Source organism: Micromesistius poutassou, assembly GCF_964030765.1.
Source record: "Micromesistius poutassou genome assembly, chromosome: 5".
In the NCBI taxonomy this organism is placed as follows: Eukaryota; Metazoa; Chordata; class Actinopteri; order Gadiformes; family Gadidae; genus Micromesistius; species Micromesistius poutassou.
In genome coordinates this window covers 20159327-20182498 of record NC_140275.1, presented here as the reverse complement: position 1 = coordinate 20182498, position 23172 = coordinate 20159327, and the positions used below count along the sequence as shown (strand labels likewise).

At 44.8% G+C, this 23172-nt stretch overlaps 1 protein-coding gene across 2 annotated transcripts; it reads left to right on the top strand.

Moving 5' to 3' along the window:
- Nucleotides 1-15796: 15796 nt before the first annotated feature.
- On the top strand, nucleotides 15797-23172 carry asb6 (ankyrin repeat and SOCS box containing 6). 2 transcript variants are annotated; one of them, XM_084467639.1, is made up of 7 exons: nucleotides 15797-15968; nucleotides 16121-16230; nucleotides 17426-17625; nucleotides 19706-19812; nucleotides 20448-20556; nucleotides 20957-21043; nucleotides 21996-23172. In XM_084467639.1, exons 2-7 carry the CDS (start codon nucleotides 16136-16138, stop codon nucleotides 22757-22759), a joined length of 1362 nt encoding a protein of 453 aa, XP_084323765.1. In that variant the 5' UTR covers nucleotides 15797-15968; nucleotides 16121-16135; the 3' UTR covers nucleotides 22760-23172. The 2 variants fall into 2 exon arrangements, with proteins under 2 accessions (XP_084323765.1, XP_084323766.1); XM_084467640.1 differs by lacking the exons at nucleotides 15797-15968; nucleotides 16121-16230 and adding an exon at nucleotides 17145-17254.

Below are 23172 nucleotides of genomic sequence, written 5' to 3'. Positions count from 1 at the left end.
ACACACACACACACACAGAAGCATCACACAATGGATTGTATGTAGGGGGTAGAGCTACTCTGTATGTTTGGCACAGCTACTCCGTTCACAAGCCTGACTCCCTATTCCCTCGGTGTCACCACTGCACTTTCATTCCACGTTAATTTAGGAGTCCACAGTCGACCCCAACAACGTTCCTCCAGAGAGCCCCCCTTAGCAAACAACTCGCCTCGATTTATTTTGAAATAATTCAGTTCTTTTTTTGACCAAATCCATGTGTTTATTATAAGTAATACTTTGGACAGTGGGCAGGTGTGTTTACGTCCCTAAGATCCGAGATATGCTCACACTGTTGTTTATAATGGATACACCGTCCCCTGTTGGAGGGCCCCTCTCCACCTTCTCCTCCATCTCCATTCACAGGGACCCCTGTCTACCCCAGCGCCTCCACCTTTCCCGCCTCTCCGCCCACGTCGGCTTCACTCGCAGGAATCGCTTTCTCATCAGGCACGGCTGGAAATCCTGCATATTTAACGTCAATAGACATTATAGCTACATATACAGCAGAAAGCAGACGCAGAACTGCACTTCAGCGTTGACCTCGCAATCTGCTCTTTGACACAGAGACATTTCCATACTCTTTATCATTAGCAAATGAAAGCCCACCCTTTCCTCTTAATACCGTCCTCAGAAACGGCGGGAGAACACTAAAGTCTTAAATAGGGGGAGCGTAGTCGCTTGCCGAATGTTAGATTGCGGTCTACAAATGGAATTGGAAAGTATTATAAGATCTTCTACCACTGCGTACCCTCTAGGACTGAAAGGGGTTCTTTTAAATCGCCGTGATAGAGAAATATTGCATTTCTTATTCAGAACACATGACAGAAAGAACCTAATAACACTTATTTTATATTTTTTAACTGGAAATGGCTTGGGTTTTCTTTTTCTTTTCTTTTTTACTTTTAAGACCAATTTGGCTGTTACACAAAGTATGGCAATTAAAGGCTGGGACACAGATTAGCTCACTCTAAAAATCACCAGCCGGTTGCCATAGTCCCAGTACATCTAATTATAGGGAGCTTCACATCATAACCTTCAAGGTTCGCTGAAAGTGCACAAGAAAAGACCATGAAAGAAGTCAGCACTGCTCCTAATCAAAGGAGCCGCCGAATCATAAGAATCGCTCATGAACATGTTTGCTTTTCTTCAACTCAGCTGCAAATGAGAAGTCGTTCATTAGGAGCAATGCATTTAGCAGAATTAAAGAAGCATGCTAGTGTGGGGCCTGGCAGTGGCTGTAGGAGTTCTGCTCTGCTGTAATGGACAGGGTTCGATGCCCGATCTCTGCAGGCTACCTGGAGGTATCCTAAAGAAAGATAGCAATGCCCTAACTGCGTTCCAAATTGCTCAGAAAATTGCACCAAAAAAAAGTAATTGTCTCATACATGACTCGATAGTAATTATAGACTAGCGATTTTTGAATTGTATGGAATACTATAATATGCTTTGTGTGTTGAAACATTAAGGAATAAAATTAGATAAAAGCATGAGAGCAGAACAGGAGAGAGTCAGAGGGGATCACCGCAGACCGGACCACCTCTCAGTGTGCAGGATCTTATCACAGGGACTCATTTTCCGTCTCAAAGCCCCATTGTTCTCAGCCTCGCTTTCAAGTCACTTTGGATAAAAGTATCTGCCTAATGACTAAATGTAGTGTAACTCATCTCTCCGACTTTTTCTTTTTCTGAACAGCGATACGAACAGTCTAGTAGACCTCGATGCCTGGGCCGGCTAGCTGCATGTTGGCTTTTGCAAATTGCTGTGGGGAAAGTCACCCAAAGCCACATGAAAGAGGACCAAAATAACGTGTACAGATGCCGACATCGACATGTTTTACTGACTGCTTTCCGGTTCTCATTAATGAACTGCCTCAGAGGATACTGAGGTTCATCTTATGTGCTGGCAAAACCTACATATAGAATCTAAATTAAATCCTACACACGCTACACTCTCTTCATACTGCAACTGCTGCCTGTGTTTTCGTTCTACGGTGGTTTCACTGACTGTGTAAGAAAGTTGTAAGAAAGCATGTAAGGAGGTTGCATATGCTCCTGGGTCGTGCAACGACTCAGAATGACAACAGAAGTCCGGAAAAGTATAGCACTGAAAACGGTGGTGGTGGGGGCGTAGGCATCGTCACCTGCCGCCGTGCCTGTGGGCAACCAGACAAACACAGGATTACATCAGCCTGCCCTTATAAACAGTGGAGCTCCGCAGTCTTAAGCAGGGGCTCTGCTGGGGAGAGCTGACAGCACAGGGAGAACTCCCGATGCAGGTTGCTGTCCACAGCAGAGTCCCTATTCTCACACAGTCTGCGTTCGTGAGAGTACCAAGCCCCGCCCTGCCGTCCCCAGATTACCATCTAAGAACAATATGGCTCGACACAATTGAATGCAAACAGAGATGCCTACTCATCATCGACTGGCTGCACAGTGTGTTGGGCCTGACAAGATGTCCATGGATATCCCTGCTTGGACGTGGGAGGGACATTACAACCTATAGCAACAATGTACAATGTCATATTTTCAGACACGGAGGCTTATGCTAGCTGTAAAGTGTGTTTTTGTCTGAGTCACGGCAATGGTGAACCGTATACTCGCTTGGTGACGTTTGAGATCCCACAAGGTTAATTGTGCTCTGATTGTGCTCTGAGCCCAGTGCTTTCACACTGATTAGAGGCCTGCTGTGGTGTCTGCATTGATTGGGGAGGAGCAGTAAAATGAGTCGTGGTAATTATTACTAAGCACACAACGGAAGAGTACAACCTCGGAACCAATGTTCATTCTTTGTGTCACGTCATGCATCGTACACCAATGTACAATCCCGACGCGGCCTACTTAGAAAAGGTATTCCTTTTTTATTGTATAACTTTGTTCAAACTGTACTTTGTTGTCAGTTTGAGAGCCGAGTGAACTTTAGAGATAGCGTCTCTTCCATCCAAACTTTAAAAATGCACTGTCACAAGGAGCTCTCCCCTGTCGTACCTGCATACTCTCTACAGACTTCCAGAGTCCAGACTCTCTATTAATCTGCCATCCCAGATTAGAGACTAGAACAAAGGCTCGCCCTTAAACTGCCCTGTCACACAATAAGTACAAGAACAAACCACCTTAGAAAGTGCCCAGGGCAACGAAGAATGAAGAATCGGTCGCCACATTTCAAAGTTTAACCCGACGGTAGACTTTCTTTTCTTCTCAGTATTACTGCGCACGGGTTACGACACCATATTTTTACATAATCTCGACAATCAATCAACCACACCACAAAGAAGTCAATGGGCCTTGACAAAATGTACCTATCAGATCATTGGCTCTAATGCATTAAGCCCCTGCGTCTCTGATAGACAGCGACAGAGACCAGACCCTCCGCTCGCTCACACGTGCTGACAACATCAGCCCTCTTTTGTCCATCCTCCAGCATTTCATTATTCAAATAAAACAGGGCATAGCCAAGAGGAACGACTTGTAAATCCATACCGACGGCCGGGGAAGGAACGGCAGCCACTGAGCGACTCTGTGGGCTCAGAGAGGAGCTGCAGGTCTGCGGAGCTACACTGGATATATATGTCCGCATCCGGAGCGGTATGGTCGCGCCTGGGATGCTGTCGTGTACTGTTCAATGTGTGGTTTGTCCAGGGTTTGTTTCTTTAGTCTTTTGCTCTGTTCTTTGTATGTCGTTTCTTTATTTATGACAAATCACGACTTAAAGATGATGTCAAATTATGTGGCCCCAACATAAACAAAAATCTTAAATAGTGTGTATTGGTTAAAAACAAAATACACTTGATGCACAAGATGGATATTCATTATAACAAGACAATGATTCATATTTTTTGTGTGTCCTTTGCCTTGTAGTGTTCTTAAAAATGAACACTATTGTCTAATAATAATACTACAAAACATAACCAACCTAATCTCTTGAGAAAAATGCTTTTCTGCACTCCCTCTACACTAGATTTACCATCCGTGTGACTAGGAGCCGTTTCAGATCCCAGCTCTGATGGAATGATGAGCAGGGGGATAATGGTTACAGAAATCAATCATTCCCGTCTGCTCCACCAGGGAGCGAGGCAGGTGTGGCCCTGGTTCCATTAAGCACTGTTCAGCAGACCTTTATCCAGAGCGACTTACAGTTCATTCTGGACACGTCATTAGTGAGCAGGTAGGGTTGCATCTTGCTCAAGGGGGCCAACAGGTATTTGGGTTGAAACTACCAAAATTTGGGCTGGGATTGAAACACCCTGAACATTAAACGATACTGTACCCCAGTGACCTGCTAGATGAAGTAATCTATCAGCGATGGGGACAGAGTACCGTGCCTTCACTCATTTCCTGATGAATCCAACCCGATGGCTTCTGCACTTCAACACAACAAACATTTGCAATCATCAGATGAAGATTGTCAATGTCCCGTCTGATATATGTTTAGCCATTCCAGACACACAAATTGGTAAATAAATCAAGGGAAGGTTTGGCAGTTTTTCCATTATCAGAGTTTAAAAACTCCTGCACAGCAGAAAGTTCCTTTGTTTTCGTTGGCCCTGGATAAGCAGACCTCCGGTGCCACTACAGTAGCCTGGATGAGAGGGAAGCATACAGTAAAAAAACTAAAAAAACAAGCCAAAGAAATGCTCCTCCACTGCTGCAGTGACCAAGCAGCACCAGTGTGTGTGTGTGTGTGTGTGTGTGTGTGTGTGTGTGTGTGTGTGTGTGTGTGTGTGTGTGTGTGTGTGTGTGTGATGTCTGTGATTGTCATACATTATTTATCAAACATCCTTTCTCTATCAAGGCAAGTAGCAGTGTGAGGGGTTTGGGGAGACCAAAGACCCCCCTCCAGATACACACACACACACACACACACACACACACACACACACACACACACACGTACACAATACATTTAACGTCTCGGCTGCACCTCATAACTGCCATTTAAAGCGTTGATGAAAGCTGCAGCCTGCCTGCCACACACAACCTCCCTCTCCCCCACCCCACAAACACACACACACACACACACACACACACACACACACACACACACACACCGGGAGATGATCACTGCATGATGGATGTGATCTTGCAGATAGTAAGTCTGTTGAATGTGGAAGATGACACAACATAAAGCACCACCACCATCATCATCCCCACCAGCACTACCACAACAACCACCACCACCACCACCACCACCACCAGCACCACCACCAGCAGACTACACACCACCACCACAATCACAATCCCCACTACAACTACCATCACCATTACACCCCCACCAACGCCACCATAACCATTAACACCATGACACCAGCATCCCCACCAGCATCCCGACCACCACGACCACTACCGTCCTCACCACCATCACACCCACAATCACCACTATCACCACCACCATATCAATCACTGTCACCATACACCACCACTACTGGCTAGGGGGAGAGGGAAGAGCGCACAAATCCAGAACACATTAGCATATTTATGAATTATTACGCTGAATGCACCCCTCCACCTCAGCCTCCACCCTGGTCCTTCAAAACGGTGGTACCCATTACGTAGATCTAATCCCATCAGAGCCCTTAATGGAATATGAGGATGATTACGCAAAATGCGCGGTCAAACTCATTGAAAGAAGACAATTAACACCGGGCCCGGCTGCCTTTCAGAAATAATATACAACATTGTGTAATTAATTATTATTAACCGCTTCTATACAGGAGGAAAGTGGCATGGATGACTTGAATTATGTCTGCCCTACATAATTACTCTACCCTTAAACATTCAGAAAGAAATGCTTTACAGTGCATAGACCGACCGATGGTAAAAATGCACTGCCTTTATCCATCATGATCTATGATGGGGCCTGTAATCAAACAGAAGGTCAGACCTGACCCTGGCACTGTTATAGTACCATTCTTCCAACCCAAGCTACAAACTAATAGCGTTCAGTCTCATTTAGCCAAGGCCTGTGCACATTAGTTGCAATATTGCGTTTGAAACCCTGTAGGCATCATTACCCTATCTTCACCAACCAGTTTTCGCTTTTGACTGAAGACTAAACAAACACAATCCCCTTTTTTCTCTTAATCAACCTCCCTGCCACTCTTCCACATCCAAACAGGCTTAAAGAGAATACATCTGTGTGGTTAAATTGCTAATTTCTTTCCTTGCTCAGAGCTGAAGCCTATGCAGATTTCTCTGTGTTGGAAGTTGGAGCCTCAGTTCAAGGGCCCACACATGTTACGAATACACAGAGAGCAGCAGTGTAATCGCTTGTCTGGATGGAGACAGGTGCCATGACAGCCAGCAGAGACGTAGACCTCTTTAGGTACTTACAGTGAGCTGAACTCTCAGCAGAACTCCCTCCATTGCCACTTGGAGGAAAGCAGCCATAAAATGATGTTGCCCAGAAGATACTCTGGGTAGGAAATGTTTCCACCACATAAGACCAGCGGTTTTAATTAGCAGAAGGCATGGTTTGGGGATATTTTTTCTTCTTAAAAAACATAATTCAATCTAGTTCAGTTTGAATAGCGTAATAAGTTGGAATTGGGGATGGGAAATATAGTATACGCACATTTGAAGTGGCATGACTGGATACATTTTTATTTTATTTTATGGGGATTACTAGATAATGGTTTAGCTATTATATGCAATATCTTCTCGCATCTTCGTCTTTTTAATAACATCCCCTCCATTAGTTTGGACCCTTCGGTTTCCCAGAGTCCATGACAAATTTGGGTTGTGAGTCGGAGGAATAATCTATTCCCTACATAATTCATCTCATAACCAAAGACAATAACCAATTGAGTAGCTTTTAAGATCAAAGAGTGGCAAACCATAATTGCATATGTAAGACCAATGTTTTAGTCCTAATTGATAAGAGCTCTACATGTGAAAAAGGGGATTTTAAATGTCTGGCTAAATCAGGCGAAGTTGGATGATGCATTCGTAACTAAAGGTTTTGAGAAGTAGCATTATGGCTCGATCAATAAATTTTCATTTCCAACGCCTGTGCACTTACAGATATACAAGCTGTCCATGAGCATCAGGCGATGCTGCCAATTCCATACTGCTTTCTGACCAATGCCAATGTGTCACGACCAGAAGCTGAATCATGTCATTTAGAATCAATTGGAGAAAGAAAATATGACGAAATTGGGCTTCTGCGCAAACCGTCATTAACTATATCCTTATTCTAAAAATCCTGGTGCTTATTCTAAAAAATGTGGTGCAAATAATGCACGATATTTGCACCGCAAACTCTAACGTGAGTGTTTGGATACACACACAGTCACAAACAGCGACGCATCAATGCTGCAGCCACAGTCAATGTGTGCAACTTTTGATTATTATCACATTGTAACACAGCATACCAACGTAGCATTACAATTGGAAAGAGAAAATATATGTAGCTTGAGATCTTACCTCCTGAAAGTAACACGACCAATTGAAGCAGGAGGATATGCAACATGTTTCCTTTAGGATAAAAAAAGATCCCTCACAAAAATGGAATAAGCGCACACTTATTTCACAATGCTAAACATTGTTGCATCTTGAATCGTTGCTACAAACAAAGAAGACAAAATGTCATAGTCATGGTTTAATGCTAACGCACAATGAATAGAAAAAAATCATTGTGCATGCATGTAGAACAATTAAAGTGGGATTTTAATTAAACTTGGTTGATGCTTTATACAGAGCATTTTTTGATAGCGACGAGGAATCTGCGCGGAGGTTTGCTCTGTTGAAATCATTATTTGAGGTAAATTATTTGACAGCTTACAACATGGTTTGAATCTGAGAGTCCCAATGTCCCATGTGCTATTCCACTTAAAATCCGATGAGTGAAGAAAGGCTTTTTATCAGGAGCGTTTTAACGGCGCATCTTGCCAATCCGTGGTCCTATTGTAAATCTCTTGCTTCCTTTGCATTATTCGCCAAATATTTCTCCGGATCAAGAAGTTGGCAGTGCACTCATCAAGTCCATCAGTATTAAGTCAACCGTGGCGACTTTTTGTCCAACATAAAACGCGTAAAAGTAACCAAGTTCAAGGCATGGTAGAAGTTGAATATAAATCCACTCGGGGGTGATCTTCTTCCATTCAACTCCAACATCCAGCGCGTAAAAAGCGGGCAGCTTTTTTCCTCTCTTTATTTTTACAACCGTTTCTTAATTGTAGTTTACTTTGACGCACAGTGTCTCAATCCATTGCAAGGTTGCGCGATCTATTCCCGTCGAGTCTGGCAGGAGCGGAGGTGGTACAGGCGAAGCTTCTACAGTCCCAGTGCCGTTTACGCACGCGTTCAATGCGCGTCGAGAGGAGAAATTATACTACGAAGTGACAAGACTTGGACCGTTTGGTCAGTGGGCGTGTGTTGCGAGGCTCGCCTGCTGTCAATACACGTGTACACGTTTACAGGTGGGTTCACCTGTAGGTTTTCCTTGACATTGAGGGAACATCTGAACGTGGTAGGATATAATTGACGCAGGCCTACGGTGGTTTTAATTGAGGGCAGAAATGTGATAGCCTACATTGTGCATCCATGTTTGGGTAAGATCTTTACAGGGAATTTCACGTTACACGAGTTGGGACATGTGGGCTATTTGTATATTTAATGATTATTGCCGATGTTTCTTAACCTTTCATAAACAGATTCAAACTTTCTGATTGTCTCATTGCGCCAATCGGAAGGCACCAGCGACCTCCCGTGGAATATACATCCTTTTAGAAAACATGTAAAAAAAAACTAAAAAACATGGAGGAACTAATGTTCCTTTTTTCTTCAAAACAATGTTAACATATTTTAACTATTTGAACAAAAAACACAATGATCTACTTGTCATTGCCAATAACTTGGATGACTACTAAAATTAACAACAATATAAGAAGCCTATTGGCCTGTGATAACTTTTTAATGAATCCTCATATAATACATTTTCATTTTAATTAGTTAGAGATACCTGAGCATCATATTTTCCCTCAAACATGGAACCAGTATACACTTTTAACTTTTATTTGCTGGGAGTGCAGAATCCTGGCGGTGCAAAAGTAGTGAAAACCACCCAGCAAACCAATGACAGATGCCATGCATGTAAGTCTAGAAGGGTGCAAGTTTGGCTTTGCATATATGTTCAAATATCCAGGCCAGAATGAAATCCCGCTGGCCACCAAATCACCGTTGCCATGAATGCATTACCATCTGTCCTGATCCGCAGACACGCATTCGCTCCCAAGTTCCCCTTCCTCCGCTCTCCAAGTCTCCCATGTTCGCTCTCTTTTCCTATTAAATGTGTGCAATTTGATCCTGTAAGGAAAAACAAATTTGGTTTCTAACAGCTGCACAAAGCATTAGGACTGGCTTGGGGCGGGGGGGTTGGGGTGGGGGGGGGGGGGGGCGGGGTGGGGGTGGAGGGTTGTCTGAGGGGGGGCTTGAGCCTGTGAACTGTTCTCTTCCTTGTGCCTGTAACAGTAAAATAAAAAAAGGATTGCCATTCACACTGAAGGCAGAGAGAGAGAGCGAGAGAGAGAGAGAGAGATAGAGAGAGAGAGGAGCTGGGCCAAAATCCCTGAAAGTCTGGTCTCTGCCACAGAGGTCTGTTCCAGCCATCAGCAGCCAGTGTGGAGACCAGAGCACGCTCTGTGGGCTAGCTTAGTGTCTGCTGCTGGAAAAAATAAAGAACAAATATACGGCCCGTCTATCAGTCCCACGCACACATGCTTAATCCATTACCAAGGTCAATTTATGGATATAGTGGCCGCACACACACGCGCACACACACACACACACACACATGCGCACGCACACACACACACACACACACACACACACACACACACACACACAGACACACACACATGCGTGCATGCACATGTGCACAGAGACACACATCCGCACACACACATCCAAACACACACACATTTTGTGTGTGTGAAAACGATTGGAACAGGCATGGGGTTAAAACATATTTAAACAGTTTCCCAGAATCTAAAGACTGGAGTCTTTAGTCTGGGGGGCAAAATACAATGGAACGTGGTAGTTTGAATTTGCTGGCATTTCTCCGGAAAAGCGTTTCAGACCTTGATGTCTTGAAACGGCTCACAACCAAAATGTCAAGCGCACATAAATGGATTATTATTTTTTTTGCCATTTTATGGAAGGGCACTCATGTGATAAGCCATTTTTCTGCCTTGCAGTGTCCTCTCAAACATATTAGAATGTTATACAGTATACGTTGTGGGTTATTTATACAAACAAGCGAAACCACCGTCACTGACAAATAGGTGGAGAGCTTTAAAAAGGAAAGTTTGCAGTTTCCCTTTGGTCTAATCCCCGGGGGGCACACGAGAATAGACTCTCTGACTCTGCTATTGGTCAGTATCCTTCATCCATGACCTTATGCGCCCGGCAAGCCCGTCCTCCAGTCACCGGACAGACAGGAACTCTCCAAATTCATCATCGGCCTTCATTCTCTTTCACAGCCGTATCTGATCTATGATAGCATTAATAATAGTGGCAGCAGACGGGTCCTGTCGGCCCCTCCTGTGCCCTCAGACTCCAGGACTGAGCAGATTACCACCAGCCATTCACAGCCCATTAAAACTGTATTTACTTATCGGGGCCCACTCTCTGGGGGCCGAGGCATTCTGTTTTCAAGAGTGATGCCCGCAGGGAAGGCAAGGAGTGACCTTCCAATAGTCTGCAATACAATGAGTCACTAGAGGCCCTCCCCCTCTCCCATCCCGTGCCCCTCCTCCCCGTCCTGCCCCCCTCCCCCCCCCCAAGCCCCGTCCCTTGCCCCCCTCCCACTGCCATGCCCCCCCCCCCCCCCCACCCACTGCCATGACCCCCCCTCCCACTCCCATGGCCCCACAGAATGAATTCCCCTCACTTTCCCTTTGACTGTCAGACGTTTTGGTGAAAGTGTACAGTAAATATATGTATACAACAAAGGCCTGCAACAAATGCATTCATATATGGATGAATTTGACAAATATGGAATGGATGACTCCCTTAAACGAGCCATTACCAAGTGGACTGTTAGTGCTAACTGTCCCCTTGGACTGTTACCCTCCCTATTTACCATGGACTATATGTAAATATGGAACATCTGCATAATGGAACCAATTATGTGAGGGAGCTGGCCGGCTGTTGGGTGGGAGAGCGTGTTTGGATGTTCGATGAATCCTCCTGAACCTGGGGAGAAGGGCTGCTGGTTCTGACGCTGCTCTCTCTTTTTGAGTGACAGCTAAGCAGTCTTCCAAATGGGACAAGGTGAACTCTATGCATTCTCTCTCACACAGACAGTTATTCCTTATCTGCCAGAATGTGGCGTGGCCTACTTTGGGTGCGCTTAACTTTCTCTGACCTTTCCAACGCTGATAATTTTTAGCGTGCAATCTTCTCTCTTTTCAATAAAATGTGCAGCACAAAAAAAGATATTAGGGCCCAGCCAGAACAAACTGTTCCAACGAATCTGTGTTCAATTCAGAACTCATAGAAACACTCCTGCAGTCCATTATCACCTCTCTGCGTCCACCTTCACCTCGCCAATGGCAACTAGTCTGCTGCTGTTGGTTTCTGCATTAGATGTCCAACTACTTTACATTTAGGGCATTTAGCAGACGCTTTCGACCAAAGCAACTTACAATAAGTACATTTGTCAGAAGAAAGCGAAACAACAATATTTTGTCAGTACAGTAAGGATGTTCATAAATATATAGTATTGTAAGTGCCAAGCACTTACAATTGTTAGGTTAACCCATTCCCTGTATACAACAAAGATAGCTAGGAAAGACGCTACACAATGCTAAGTAGGCCTACTATTTTTAAGTGCAAGGACGTACAGCATACAATAAGTGCGTACATTGGGTGCCAGGACGTACAACATACCAGAAGTGCATACTTACTTGTACTACTTCCTAATACATCTGTAAACATAGCATTGGATTTGTGGTCATTATCTTCTTCTTCCACAGACCAAATCTAAAAATCTAAAACTAATGTCCCAGATTTTGTACAATCTGGGACATTAGTTTTCGCCGAGTACATCTCGTCCATGCCCACGGCGTCCCCGGCAGCACTGGTGGCGGATAAACGAAGGGGAATGGAGAGAAGGCCCAGCAGGAGCTAAATGCTTAATAGATTTTTGTTTTACTTTGTGGTAATCTGGTAATCAGAGGTTCAACGGCGCCGCCACCATATCAGTCCTCCAGGGAACAAATAGAAGTATTATGGTGCATGCCTCCTTTTCTTTTGTTCTTCTATTTATTCTTTTACCTCTGGTGAAATTGAGTCAATCTATATCGTCAACCATTTTTAGCCTGCAATGTAATTCCGATAGCCTACCAGTCTTGGTATTGATATATGGTGGCTGAATTTAATAAAGAGCCAATTTACTCCAAGCCAAGTTATCTCAGTCCCATTTCTTAGCCTCTGTCCATGTCAAGGTTTCCAAGCTTCCACCAATTCAAAGTGTGATTTTCAAAGTGTACCAGAGAAAAAGGATGCTGTACAAGTATCACATTTATGTTTGATGTTGCTGTGTTGCTGTTAAATGCTCTTCCAATGCATTGCTTGAGAAGGCACATAAGAAATAACACAATAAATTATTCTTATTATAGTTTTACAGTCCAAGCCCCTATTTCGGGAAATAAAAAATATGATACATGTCAAAATGTATTGTTCAAATGTTCTGGAAGTTTTGCTGTGACACACACTTTTCTGAGTTCTGTGTCTTGCACCTGTTTTTATTTTGAGCTGAGACATGAGTAGCGAAAGTCTTGACAGCCGAAGACATTTGTTCCATGGTCAATGTGCCGAATGTGTCATGCCACCCACAGTCAGATATGAGTAGCCACAACAACCCTGTGGTGTAAAAATGACAAATTAACTTGAGAGTTGAACACAGGATTATCTGCATCATCATCAGAGGACCGAGACAGGTGTGAGCAAAGACTGAATAACTCACCACTTGCAGATAGAAAACAAAGAAAGCGGAAATTGGTTATTCATGAGTGGAAGCTTCAAAAGTAGATTTGGGGCTTGACTGAATTGAGTGTAGCCTATATTCAAATATTCACAGACTTCACAGCAAGACAGGCTCTCGAACTGACAATGCCCAATGAATGAAATATTAATAAAAAAAGGACATCAAAATACAAGTGATCTTGAATTAATTCTATGAAATTATTCAAAGACCTTTAATTAGAGTCCTGTATTTTCTTAATAAGCAGTTTGATGTGTCATTGTTGAGTGTACTGAATGAGCAGGGGAAAAACACGATTCGGGTAACAGATGTAAAGGAGGGTTGAGGGTTTTTTTATATTCCCCAATATGGATGTCATAAAGAAAAAAATATTGTTGGAATTGTATTTGTATATATTTTTAGTTATGCAACAATGCTGCCACCTAATGACAGAGTTCATCGTTAAAAAAGAAAAGGTTTTAATGAAGCCAAATTAAATTGTTGTTGATGAAAACTCAACTACAAAAGTTCTAATGATATATAATGATTATAATTAAGCAATAGATCACGACAGGCTGTGGTTTGTTCTCATTATACCACAGTTAAGGGGCGTTGTCCGGCGACCCTTAATTGTGTTTAATTAGTTTTCGCCCGGGGGTGCTGGTTGTTGGGGGGGGGGGTTGTCGGCTTATGGGGGGGGGGGGGGGGGGAGGTTGTCGGCTTATGGCGCGTTCATACAGAGTCAACGTATAGACACCTGCTGTCTCCTGGAACGCATATGTACGTTGACTTTGTATGGAGTCGCGCCGCGCGGCCGCCCCGTCGCTTTTGGTGTGAACGCGGCTCTCCTCTCTTCGTCCCATTCCCCAAACGTGACATGCAAAATGTCGTGGAACCGAAGAGATATTTATAAGCTATATATATATTTTTTAAAAGCTCCGCCACCCGGGGGTGCAGCAGCACCTGCCGCACCCCTACTTCCCGCGCCACTGGTATAATGAGCACATTTCACTGACTGACGTGATCTATTGCTTTTATAAAACGGTTACGTAAGTATGGCGAAATGAAAGTCATAGACACCGGAAAAAGCATTTTTTTTAACGAATACAAAAAAAGTAGTCCCTCCTGGCTGCCTGCAAAGTGTACGGCGGTTGCTATGCAACACACTGTAGCGTCCTTCAGAGAGAAGGCTAGGCTAGAGACGGTAGCTTGGTTCGCCGGCCTACTATCGAGTTCACTCACCGTGTGCCTAATGCTTTAGATCATTTCCACCCTCTCCAGCAATCAACATAATTTTAGGCTTCAGTGAACTATGCTATTGCTTTTATATATAAATAAACAACAGTTCAAGTTAGGCGCGGAGTGATACTGAACTCTGTACAAGTCAGCTTTAATTACGATCGATCAAACATGCATTCCTTATTCCAAATCATTTTTTATTTGCAATAAAATGATGTACAAAATTATTGCGATTCAGGCGATTTATGTGTATTAAACTGGACATTCCCATTGATGGTAAAATGAGACATAGAGAAGGGCATAGGGAAATTCATGGCAACGGGGTGTCCGGGGAGAGAGCTGTGGATTCACGCAGAAGTTTCAGGTCAGCCTCGGTGACGTGGGGATGGTGTTTCGCCTTGTCGTGGCCATTCTTTCGATGGGTTTTCATGATGGATTTGAACACCCTGTTGCTGGTGGTAAACTCACTGTCCGCATATAAATTGTACCTTGAGAAATAACGGTTCAGTGAGGCTCTGATGCCGGTCATCGTTGCGCGTATTGATCTACTATTTGATGACGCTGTGCTCAGTCAGCGGGCAACCTGCTGGGTTAATTGCCCTCCTCCCAGCCAATCAGAATCAAGCATTCTTAAACGAAGTAGAATAATTAAGCAATAGATCACGACAGGCTGTGGTATACACTGCGCGTCGGGACGGACAACGCCCCTTAACTGTGGTATAATGAGCGTGTGTGTGTGTGTGTGTGTGTGTGTGTGTGTGTGTGTGTGTGTGTGTGTGTGTGTGTGTGTGTGTGTGTGTGTGTGTGTGTGTGTGTGTGTGTGTGTGTGTGTGTGTGTGTGTGTGTGTGTGTGTGTGTGTGTGTGTGTGTGTGTGTGTGTGTGTGTGTGTGTGTGTGTGTGTGTGTGTGTGTGTGTGTGTGTGTGTGTGTGTGTGTGTGTGTGTGTGTGTGTGTGTGTGTGTGTGTGTGTGTGTGTAATCAATTAATACTAAATTATTATTTTTGAAATAATAATTTTTTCTTCACTTCAATATTTTTGAAGTGAAGAAGTCTCTTCTGAAGCAGAACTTCCACGGAGGCGAAGCTCTAGACGACCTCAGCGCTGTTAGGGGACGTAGAATATTCGATCTCTCACGCTTTATGAATCAGTATTACCTTTGCTACTTTACTCAATAAATCCGAGGCCCTCGTGCTGACAGACTTTATTACCTCTCCGTCTCATTTTATCTGGTCAAGTAACTAGACAGACTGTTTTTCCCAACAATATCCTTGATTCATATGTAATTATCTATTTTGTTTTATATCGTAAAAATATACATTTGTTAAAAGACGCTTTTATCAACAGTGCAACCACAGCCAAACCATATGTGGTGGGGTTTTTCTGCGCTTCTGCGTTCGGTCGGGAGAAGCTTTGTCACCGGAACCTTTGTCACCGTCACTGTTCTAGACGGAAGGAAAAAGAAGGTCACACACGCGGCGTGAGTCTGGTAAACAACAAACCCCAGATCAGATACCACCAGACATTCTGATACCACCTCTATGGCTTAAGCAGCCCGGGTCTTTTATAAACAACAAACCCCAGATAAGATAGCACCTCTATGGCCAAACCATGAGCTCTTGGCCGACGGAAGATATATTGCTTAATATTATATTACTAATACTTTGAAAACTACTCCGACTCTTATGTTCGAGTGAGCCCATATTAAAACGACAGAAACCATTCAAATAATGTAAGGGCGGAGACGGTGTGTTTGGACATTTAGATATTATATTGTGAACATCTGCCAGCTGTGTTCGATCCAAATGTGGCCATTTAATATCATTACATCTTCATGTATTGTTCCCAAATAAAAAGTAATGTATTTTCTATGTCTCATTCTAGTGAAGAGGAGAAGCCATGCCTTTTCTCCATGGGTTCCGCCGGATCGTGTTTGAGTACCAGCCCCTGGTGACCGTGGGGCTGGAGGAGGGAGCCAGTCGGGATGAGCAGAAGTAGGTCCATAAACTGCATAGTATATAGCGTTAACGTTAATGTCCGTATATGGTAAATGGTAAATGGACTGCATTTATATAGCGCATTTTTTGTAACCAGTGGCCACCCAAAGCGCTTTACAATATTGCCTGACATTCACCCATTCATACACACACCGACGGCGGCGTCAGCCATGCAAGGCGACAGCCAGCTCATTGGGAGCAGTTAGGGTTAGGTGCCTTGCTCAGGGACACCTCGACACTCAGCTAGGAGGAGCCGGGGATCGAACCAGCAACCTTGCGGTTACCAGCCAACCCGCTCTACCCCCTGAGCTAATGCCGCCCCGTATATATTGTTATATTCATATCCTTTATGTATAAATGTGGACATTTCTTTCTTATGTCCACAGTTATCTTGTTATTCAATTCGATTATCTGTAATGGTTTCATTTTGAAACGTTTAAATGTTATTCAGCGCCACTGCTTTGTTTGGGGTTAGATTTAGATGTACTTCATGAACTTCACTAGAATATACAAATAAATGAATACATTTCGGAGGACAATGTTAATGAAGCTACAGAATGCATTGGCTTTTTTATAATGTGTTAAAGAGCTGTTAATAAGAAATACTCTTGTTGAAGTTTGGTCCTGGCCTCTTATGAAACATCAGTACATCCGGGCCGCTAATGAAATCCAAACTGATTGTAAGTTACATTACAAAATATTTAATTTTGAGGCTTCTCCTGCAACTCACACCAACTACAAGATTAGTTATGTAGGGGTTCACCTTCTCTTGCTCATTAAATCTACGATTCAACCATTATATACAGCAAGATTTATGGTGGTCTTGTTGTGTCACCCCAGGGTAGATCATAACATATATTGGAGGTCCCATTCATGAGGCCAATGACAATGTCATTACCATGGGGATAAGCCTAATGGCCAACTGAACATTTGACCTTGGAATGGCCACCTGGCCCAGGGGCCTACAGGCAACGGGAAATGGCTACTTCTACTCTAGGGATGCCATTGGCATCTATCTAAAGTAAGAGAGATAATTACAGCAACCAACATGTCAATAGGTTATTTTGTTTGTTTTTCTACAGTGACTACTAAGCAGAATGTGTAATCTTTATGATTGGAAAGGTCAAAAATAATGAAATGGAAATTAAATAATAAATATTGTCATTAAATGTTGCTGCATCTCTACTCTCAGCAGGTTTACATTAATCCGAGGCACCCAGCTGGTGGACCAGGACTCTGTATGCAGCTCCCTGGTGGATCTGCTGGACAGGGAGTCCAAGTCGTCCGTGTTTGAGGAAGGGATCAGCTATGCTCTTTTTAAAGTGGCAGAGCGGGGCCTGGTGTACGCAGCTGAGATCCTGCTGCGCTACGGAGCCAATCTGAACTTTGAAGGTGAAGCACAATGGGTCTTCATGTCATGAGACTTATTGTAATACGGCTCTTCTATACCATCATTTAGTTAATTTCAGTTTCATCAAATCTCCCCTTGGGGTGAATTGAGTTTCCATCTTATCGCTCTTTTTTGTTATTATGGTAAAAGTAACTCCCTGTTTCAGCTCAAATTAAGAACTAAGATTTAAAAAATGGCGTTTTGTGTTGAGAGTTCTAGGAAGGAGGGGGGCTGGGTTATCCCCATGGTTACCACCCTCGCCACCTGTTGATGCTTACGTATTAGCAGTTACATGTTGTAGAGTGTGAGCGGGGTTGTATATGAAATGTGTCATATATACTGTAACACTTTGCTATTAAGTGTCAGAGAAGCCTTACTCTCTCTGACACCTCCAAACAACATTAACCGCTCCCCAGACAGCTCCACACATTCACACGCAGCCTAGTGTCAGCACCCTCTCTCTTCGTCAGTGTCCCTTCATCCTGATGTCTCCAAGAAGAGAGGTACCGGAGTTCAGAGCAGAGTGGGATGTTCACAAACCCGTTGGCGAGGACTGGCAAAATAAGATTTTTTTTCGATTTTTAGTAAACGCTTTTTTTCTATAACTTATAGTATTTTAGTTACACTGACAACATGGCATACACAGGTTTTAGATTAAAAAAACAATTACAATTATGGGTTAATACCTTTTCATTACTATACATTATCATATGCTGTAAGGTGTAGATCAAACAAAATAAAATATTAATTAGTAATGTGGACATAGGGAGGCCTCCTCAGTATTAACCTGGAAGGGACCATAATGGCTTCTGATACACACAACTCTGTGTTGTTTTATCTTTTGTAAAATGCACTGCCATGTGGCCGGAATATACCGGTTGAAACGTGAGCATCATCGTTGTCTCAGCAATTCATCATACCTAAACGACGCGCCAAGCCAAGCCGCCCCCATTCATCTCCATAACATAAAAATAACAATGGCAGCCTGTCACCCTGCTCATCGCTCAAACCGGCGACGGTATATAAAAAGCGGCTTGACTTAACGGTGACTCAGCATGGCAGCCTCTCCAGCAGGACTGTCTGCGTGAACGCTGGATTGCGTGATGTAATCCAGGCGTCATGTCCTGGACCAATCAAATGATTGCATGATGACAATGACACGCCACTTGATGATGTGCCACCCACTGTGCGTTCTGAACCTCTGACTGGTTTGACGCTGTCCCAAGAATCCTGTGTTTTCACCGCGGTGGCAGGTATTTTCTCTGGATTCATCGTTAAAGTCCTCGAGTTATTTGTGTTGGTTGTGTCTTGGAGGGAACCGCTAGCTGTAGTCACAAAAGCTTCACATTGGTTTTTATACTTTTGGATTTAGCAGTGACGCTCCACTGTCATCTGTCACTGGCGCCTCCTTAGTGTGGCGGTGGATTGTTATCTTGGGAGCGTGTCTGTCACCAGATGAATCGAGGTTTCACGTACCAACAGGCTGTCTCTCCAGGCTCTGTCGAGGCCGCAGGCGGCTGTCGTCTGTGAGACAACCATCTCTCCAGCCAATCTTTTGTCTTTTTTTCTGGGTTTTATTCCGTTTCCCAAATTATCCCTCACCATGGTGCTGAGTGTTTCGTGTCAAAGTGGAATGTTTCTGTACAAGTCCTTCATCACAGTTAATTTTTCAAAGGCTTCTCATGACCACACTAAACAACAGCAGCAACCCCCTAATGCAAAGCCCTTTAAAGGCCAAAAAATACAAACCTCCCCTAAACTCACAGGAAATAAATCTACTTTTGGTGATGGAGGAGGGGGGCGGGGGGTGCAATAGTTATACAAATCAGCAGACACTGGAAGAAACTAAAACAAAAAACATGTCTTCTTAAGGGCTTCTTCCTGTCTTAACTATTCATGATTAAAGCACAAAACATCTTCAAATATATAGGCCTATATATATATCTTAAAGAGGTTGTATATAATGCATAATATAATGATATGTGGTGCGTCTGTGGATCCTGCCAGTGGCGACGTGTTTTAGTTAATCTTTCCATACTACCATACGGTCCAACCCTTTGACCTCCTGGTCCGCCCCCTCAGACCCGGTGTCTTACTACAACCCGCTGCACATCGCCGTGCTGAGGGGCCGGCCTAGCATGGTGCGGCTGCTGGTGGGCCATGGGGCGGACGTCCAGAAGAGAGACCGGGTGAGCTCAGCGTCACCGACCGGGACACTCACACACGCACATGCAGCGTGTGCCTCTGCATTCACACGCCTCTCCTCTTTGAGTCCTATGCCATTGTGCTCAGTCACTACGTATAGTTAGGTTAGGGTTAGAGTGCTGCATGCAGCGTGTCCCTCTGCATTCACACGCCTCTCCTCTTTGAGTCCTATGCCATTGTGCTCAGTCACTACGTATAGTTAGGTTAGGGTTAGAGTGCTGCATGCAGCGTGCAAGCATTTCACATTTTATAAATGGTGTGCATGTTTACTCCACTAGACTTTTGAACTTGATTTAAGCCATTCTACAATTTCCTCACGTCTTAACTATGTGGCTTTATTAAAAACTATTTTCAACCTCACTTTGCACTACAGCACACAGCATTTTCTGCAGGAAATGCATTTTCTAGTTACTATTGCTACTCTCACTAGTTAGTCATTTTTAGAAGATGCTTGTATCCAAAGCAACTTGCAGTAAATGTTTGATGAATTCAATTAATTAATGAGCCATCCTCACACAGACTGGGGACCGACTCCCAGACCAACATTTGGTCTGGGAGTCAGAACGCCCTAACCTCACCAAACCATCCATGCACCTGTTGACCGTCCTTGTTTTCATAGATCCATGAGAGTAGCCCCTTGGACCTGGCCAGTGAGGACTCAGACCGGCTGGCCTGCATGCACGCCCTGCTGGACCTGGGGGCTGACGTGAACGCACAGGATAAACTGGGTATGTTGAGTGTGTGTGTATTGGTCTAAATGTATTGTTTACTTTTTAAAAGAATGACCTTTTAAAGGTTGTACCATTTTGTAATGGAAGTCAATGGTCAGACAGCACAGCGCTTTGTATTCAGCTACTTAAAACTGGATGTCCATTTCTACATTTTTTAAAGTATTTTCGCCGCTTTTTGGTAGTACACAGTTATACAACCACAACTTTTATGTTTGTATCGTCATGTTTAATCCAATCAGACTTTCAACTCTGTTCTAACATGTTTTCCTTCAGTTAAACTATAAAGCTGTATTGAACAAAGGTTTAAAAATCAGCCCCACATTTAACAGCTTGAAGAATATTTTCTAGTGATTACTATGATTGTACACCTCTTTATTTTGCTCCGTCTCCCCGAAAGGTAAAACTGCTCTTCTGCACGCCCTGGCCAGCAGCGATGGACTCACGGTGCACAACGCAGAGAACATCAAGCTGCTTCTCCAGAGAGGTACCCAACACTAGAGCCTACACACACACACACACACACACACACACACACACACACACACACACACACACGCACACGCACACACACACACACAGCAGCACTCTCGGGGACGTTAACCACCTCTTCTCGTCCTTGAGTCCCTCGGTCCAGGTGGAAGGTGCTGGGCACCCAGTCCTGCTCGGTGACCTGTAACCTGGGCGTGGCCCTCCGGACCGTGTTTTGAAACCCCCTCTCCTTCATAATGCCCAATGTGTCGTTTATATTAATTATCATTTTTTTCTCATTTTAAATCAAATACTTATTTTGAGCTTGAAATACTGGATATTTTATAATACTGGACACTGGACACAAATGGCAGATTATAAGGGTGTTATTTTGGATTTGTCTCCACAGTTAACAGATGCTCATATATATATCCACCACTAGATGGCACTCCTTAGCCAGTTTAATCTGCCCTAGTGGACGATCACGGTCTCAATTGCAAGGGTGTGTCATAAATATGTGGCAAATATACCAGCGAGGGAAACATCCTAACTTGGTACCTAGATCTGGCATCATTTCAAGGAAGCATCGGATGTTTCTTTGGTTGGTGTAGGTCGGACCTTCTAAAATTGCGTGTAGAACAAGCACTAAAATAGATCTTGTTATTGTATATTTTACACTGATGTGTCCGTGGCACATGGAAATAATTGTCTCGGCCATCTCAAGTGTGCCGGTTGTAATGTTATGCATGTTAGTGACGGGATGGAGGTAGGAATACGGCAACATGTTTTTGTGTGTGTGTGTGTGTGTGTGCGTGCGTGCGTGTGTCTGTGTGTGTGTGTGAGCCTGAGTGCATGAAAGGATTCTTCAAGCTTTCCTCCACCCCTTTTTGAAACGTACCACGGGGCGCATCGACCCGCTTAAACCAGAACGAGGCGTAACCGTGTTTCCGTCGGGGGGGGGGTTCCAGGCGCCGACGTCAACGCCACCACGGAGGCGGGCGAGTCGGCCGTGTCCTCGCTGGTCTTCCTGATCAAGGAGTCCCTGGAGGCGGGCAGCCCGGAGGACGCCGCCCAGATGGGCCGCTTCTGCGTGCGGGCCGCCGAGCTGCTGCTGGCCCACGGCACGGACGCCAGCCGCTGCCTGGTGGAGGACGGCGAGCCCTCGCTGACCCAGGCCAGCCTGGAGCACTTCGACCTGCTGCTGCCGCTGGCCACGCTGCTGCTGCACCGCGGCGCCGCCTTCGCCTGCTCCCGGCACGGCGCCGCCTGCTGGTCGGGCCCGGCGCTGCTGTTCCGGCGGCTCCGGAGCGTCCTGCAGCCCGGCGACGGCGGCGACGGCGGCGCCGCGGCGGTCGACGAGGGCCGCGCCGCCGAGATCCTGGAGCAGGCGGAGTTTGTGCTGGAGGCGGCCAGGGTGGACCACCCCTCGCTGCCTCTTGCCCCCGGGGGGCTGGAGCCGCCGCCGCCGCCGCCGCCGCCGCTGGGCGACGGGGCCGGCGCGCGGGGCCTGCTGGAGCTCCACAGGCGGGTGGTGGAGCAGGAGGCGAGCCCCCCGGCCCTGCGCTGCCTCTGCAGGGCCTTCTTGAGGCGACACCTGCAGCCGGGGCCCCTGGGTCGCAAAGTGAAAGCGCTGCCGCTGCCGGACCGCCTCAAAGACTTTCTCCTGCCAGAAACCACGGTGAGTCTGAAGCCCAGCTGGAGGTCGTTCAGGCCCTTACACGCCGCACCGTGAGGGGTCTGTCTGTCTGCTCAGAGTGGGTTAGAATCTGTTGTACAACGTAAATGTTGCTGAAATGTCTTAATAATATACCCGTGGTTAATGATGAGCTACAACTGCCTTTTTTCGTTTACAAAGAGAAGAATGTGCCATTTTACATGTCTTAGGTTTACAATGAAATCCTCTCTTAGCAATGCTGGGATTTGTTGTAAATATGATATGTAATGCTGTTTTATGCCACTAGATGGCACTGTGACTCTTGCATCTCAAAATGCACATATGACCGCTTTTCTTTTTCTCTTTCATTCTGTTTTCATCATCTAGATTTTGTATCATTTTCAGTGGCTAGAATAGAGTCAACAACAGCTGCCAACTTAAACACATGTCCATGTTCCTCAAAGTTGTGTGTTTTCACTGAAGATGGGAAA

Coding starts and splice junctions, on each gene's coding strand:
- asb6 (XM_084467639.1), top strand. CDS start 16,136: ATGCCTTTTCTCCATGGGTTCCGCCGGATCGTGTTTGAGTACCAGCCC. Junction 16,231..17,425: donor GCCAGTCGGGATGAGCAGAA/GTAGGTCCATAA, acceptor CTCTACTCTCAG/CAGGTTTACATTAATCCGAG. Junction 19,813..20,447: donor ACGTCCAGAAGAGAGACCGG/GTGAGCTCAGCG, acceptor TTGTTTTCATAG/ATCCATGAGAGTAGCCCCTT.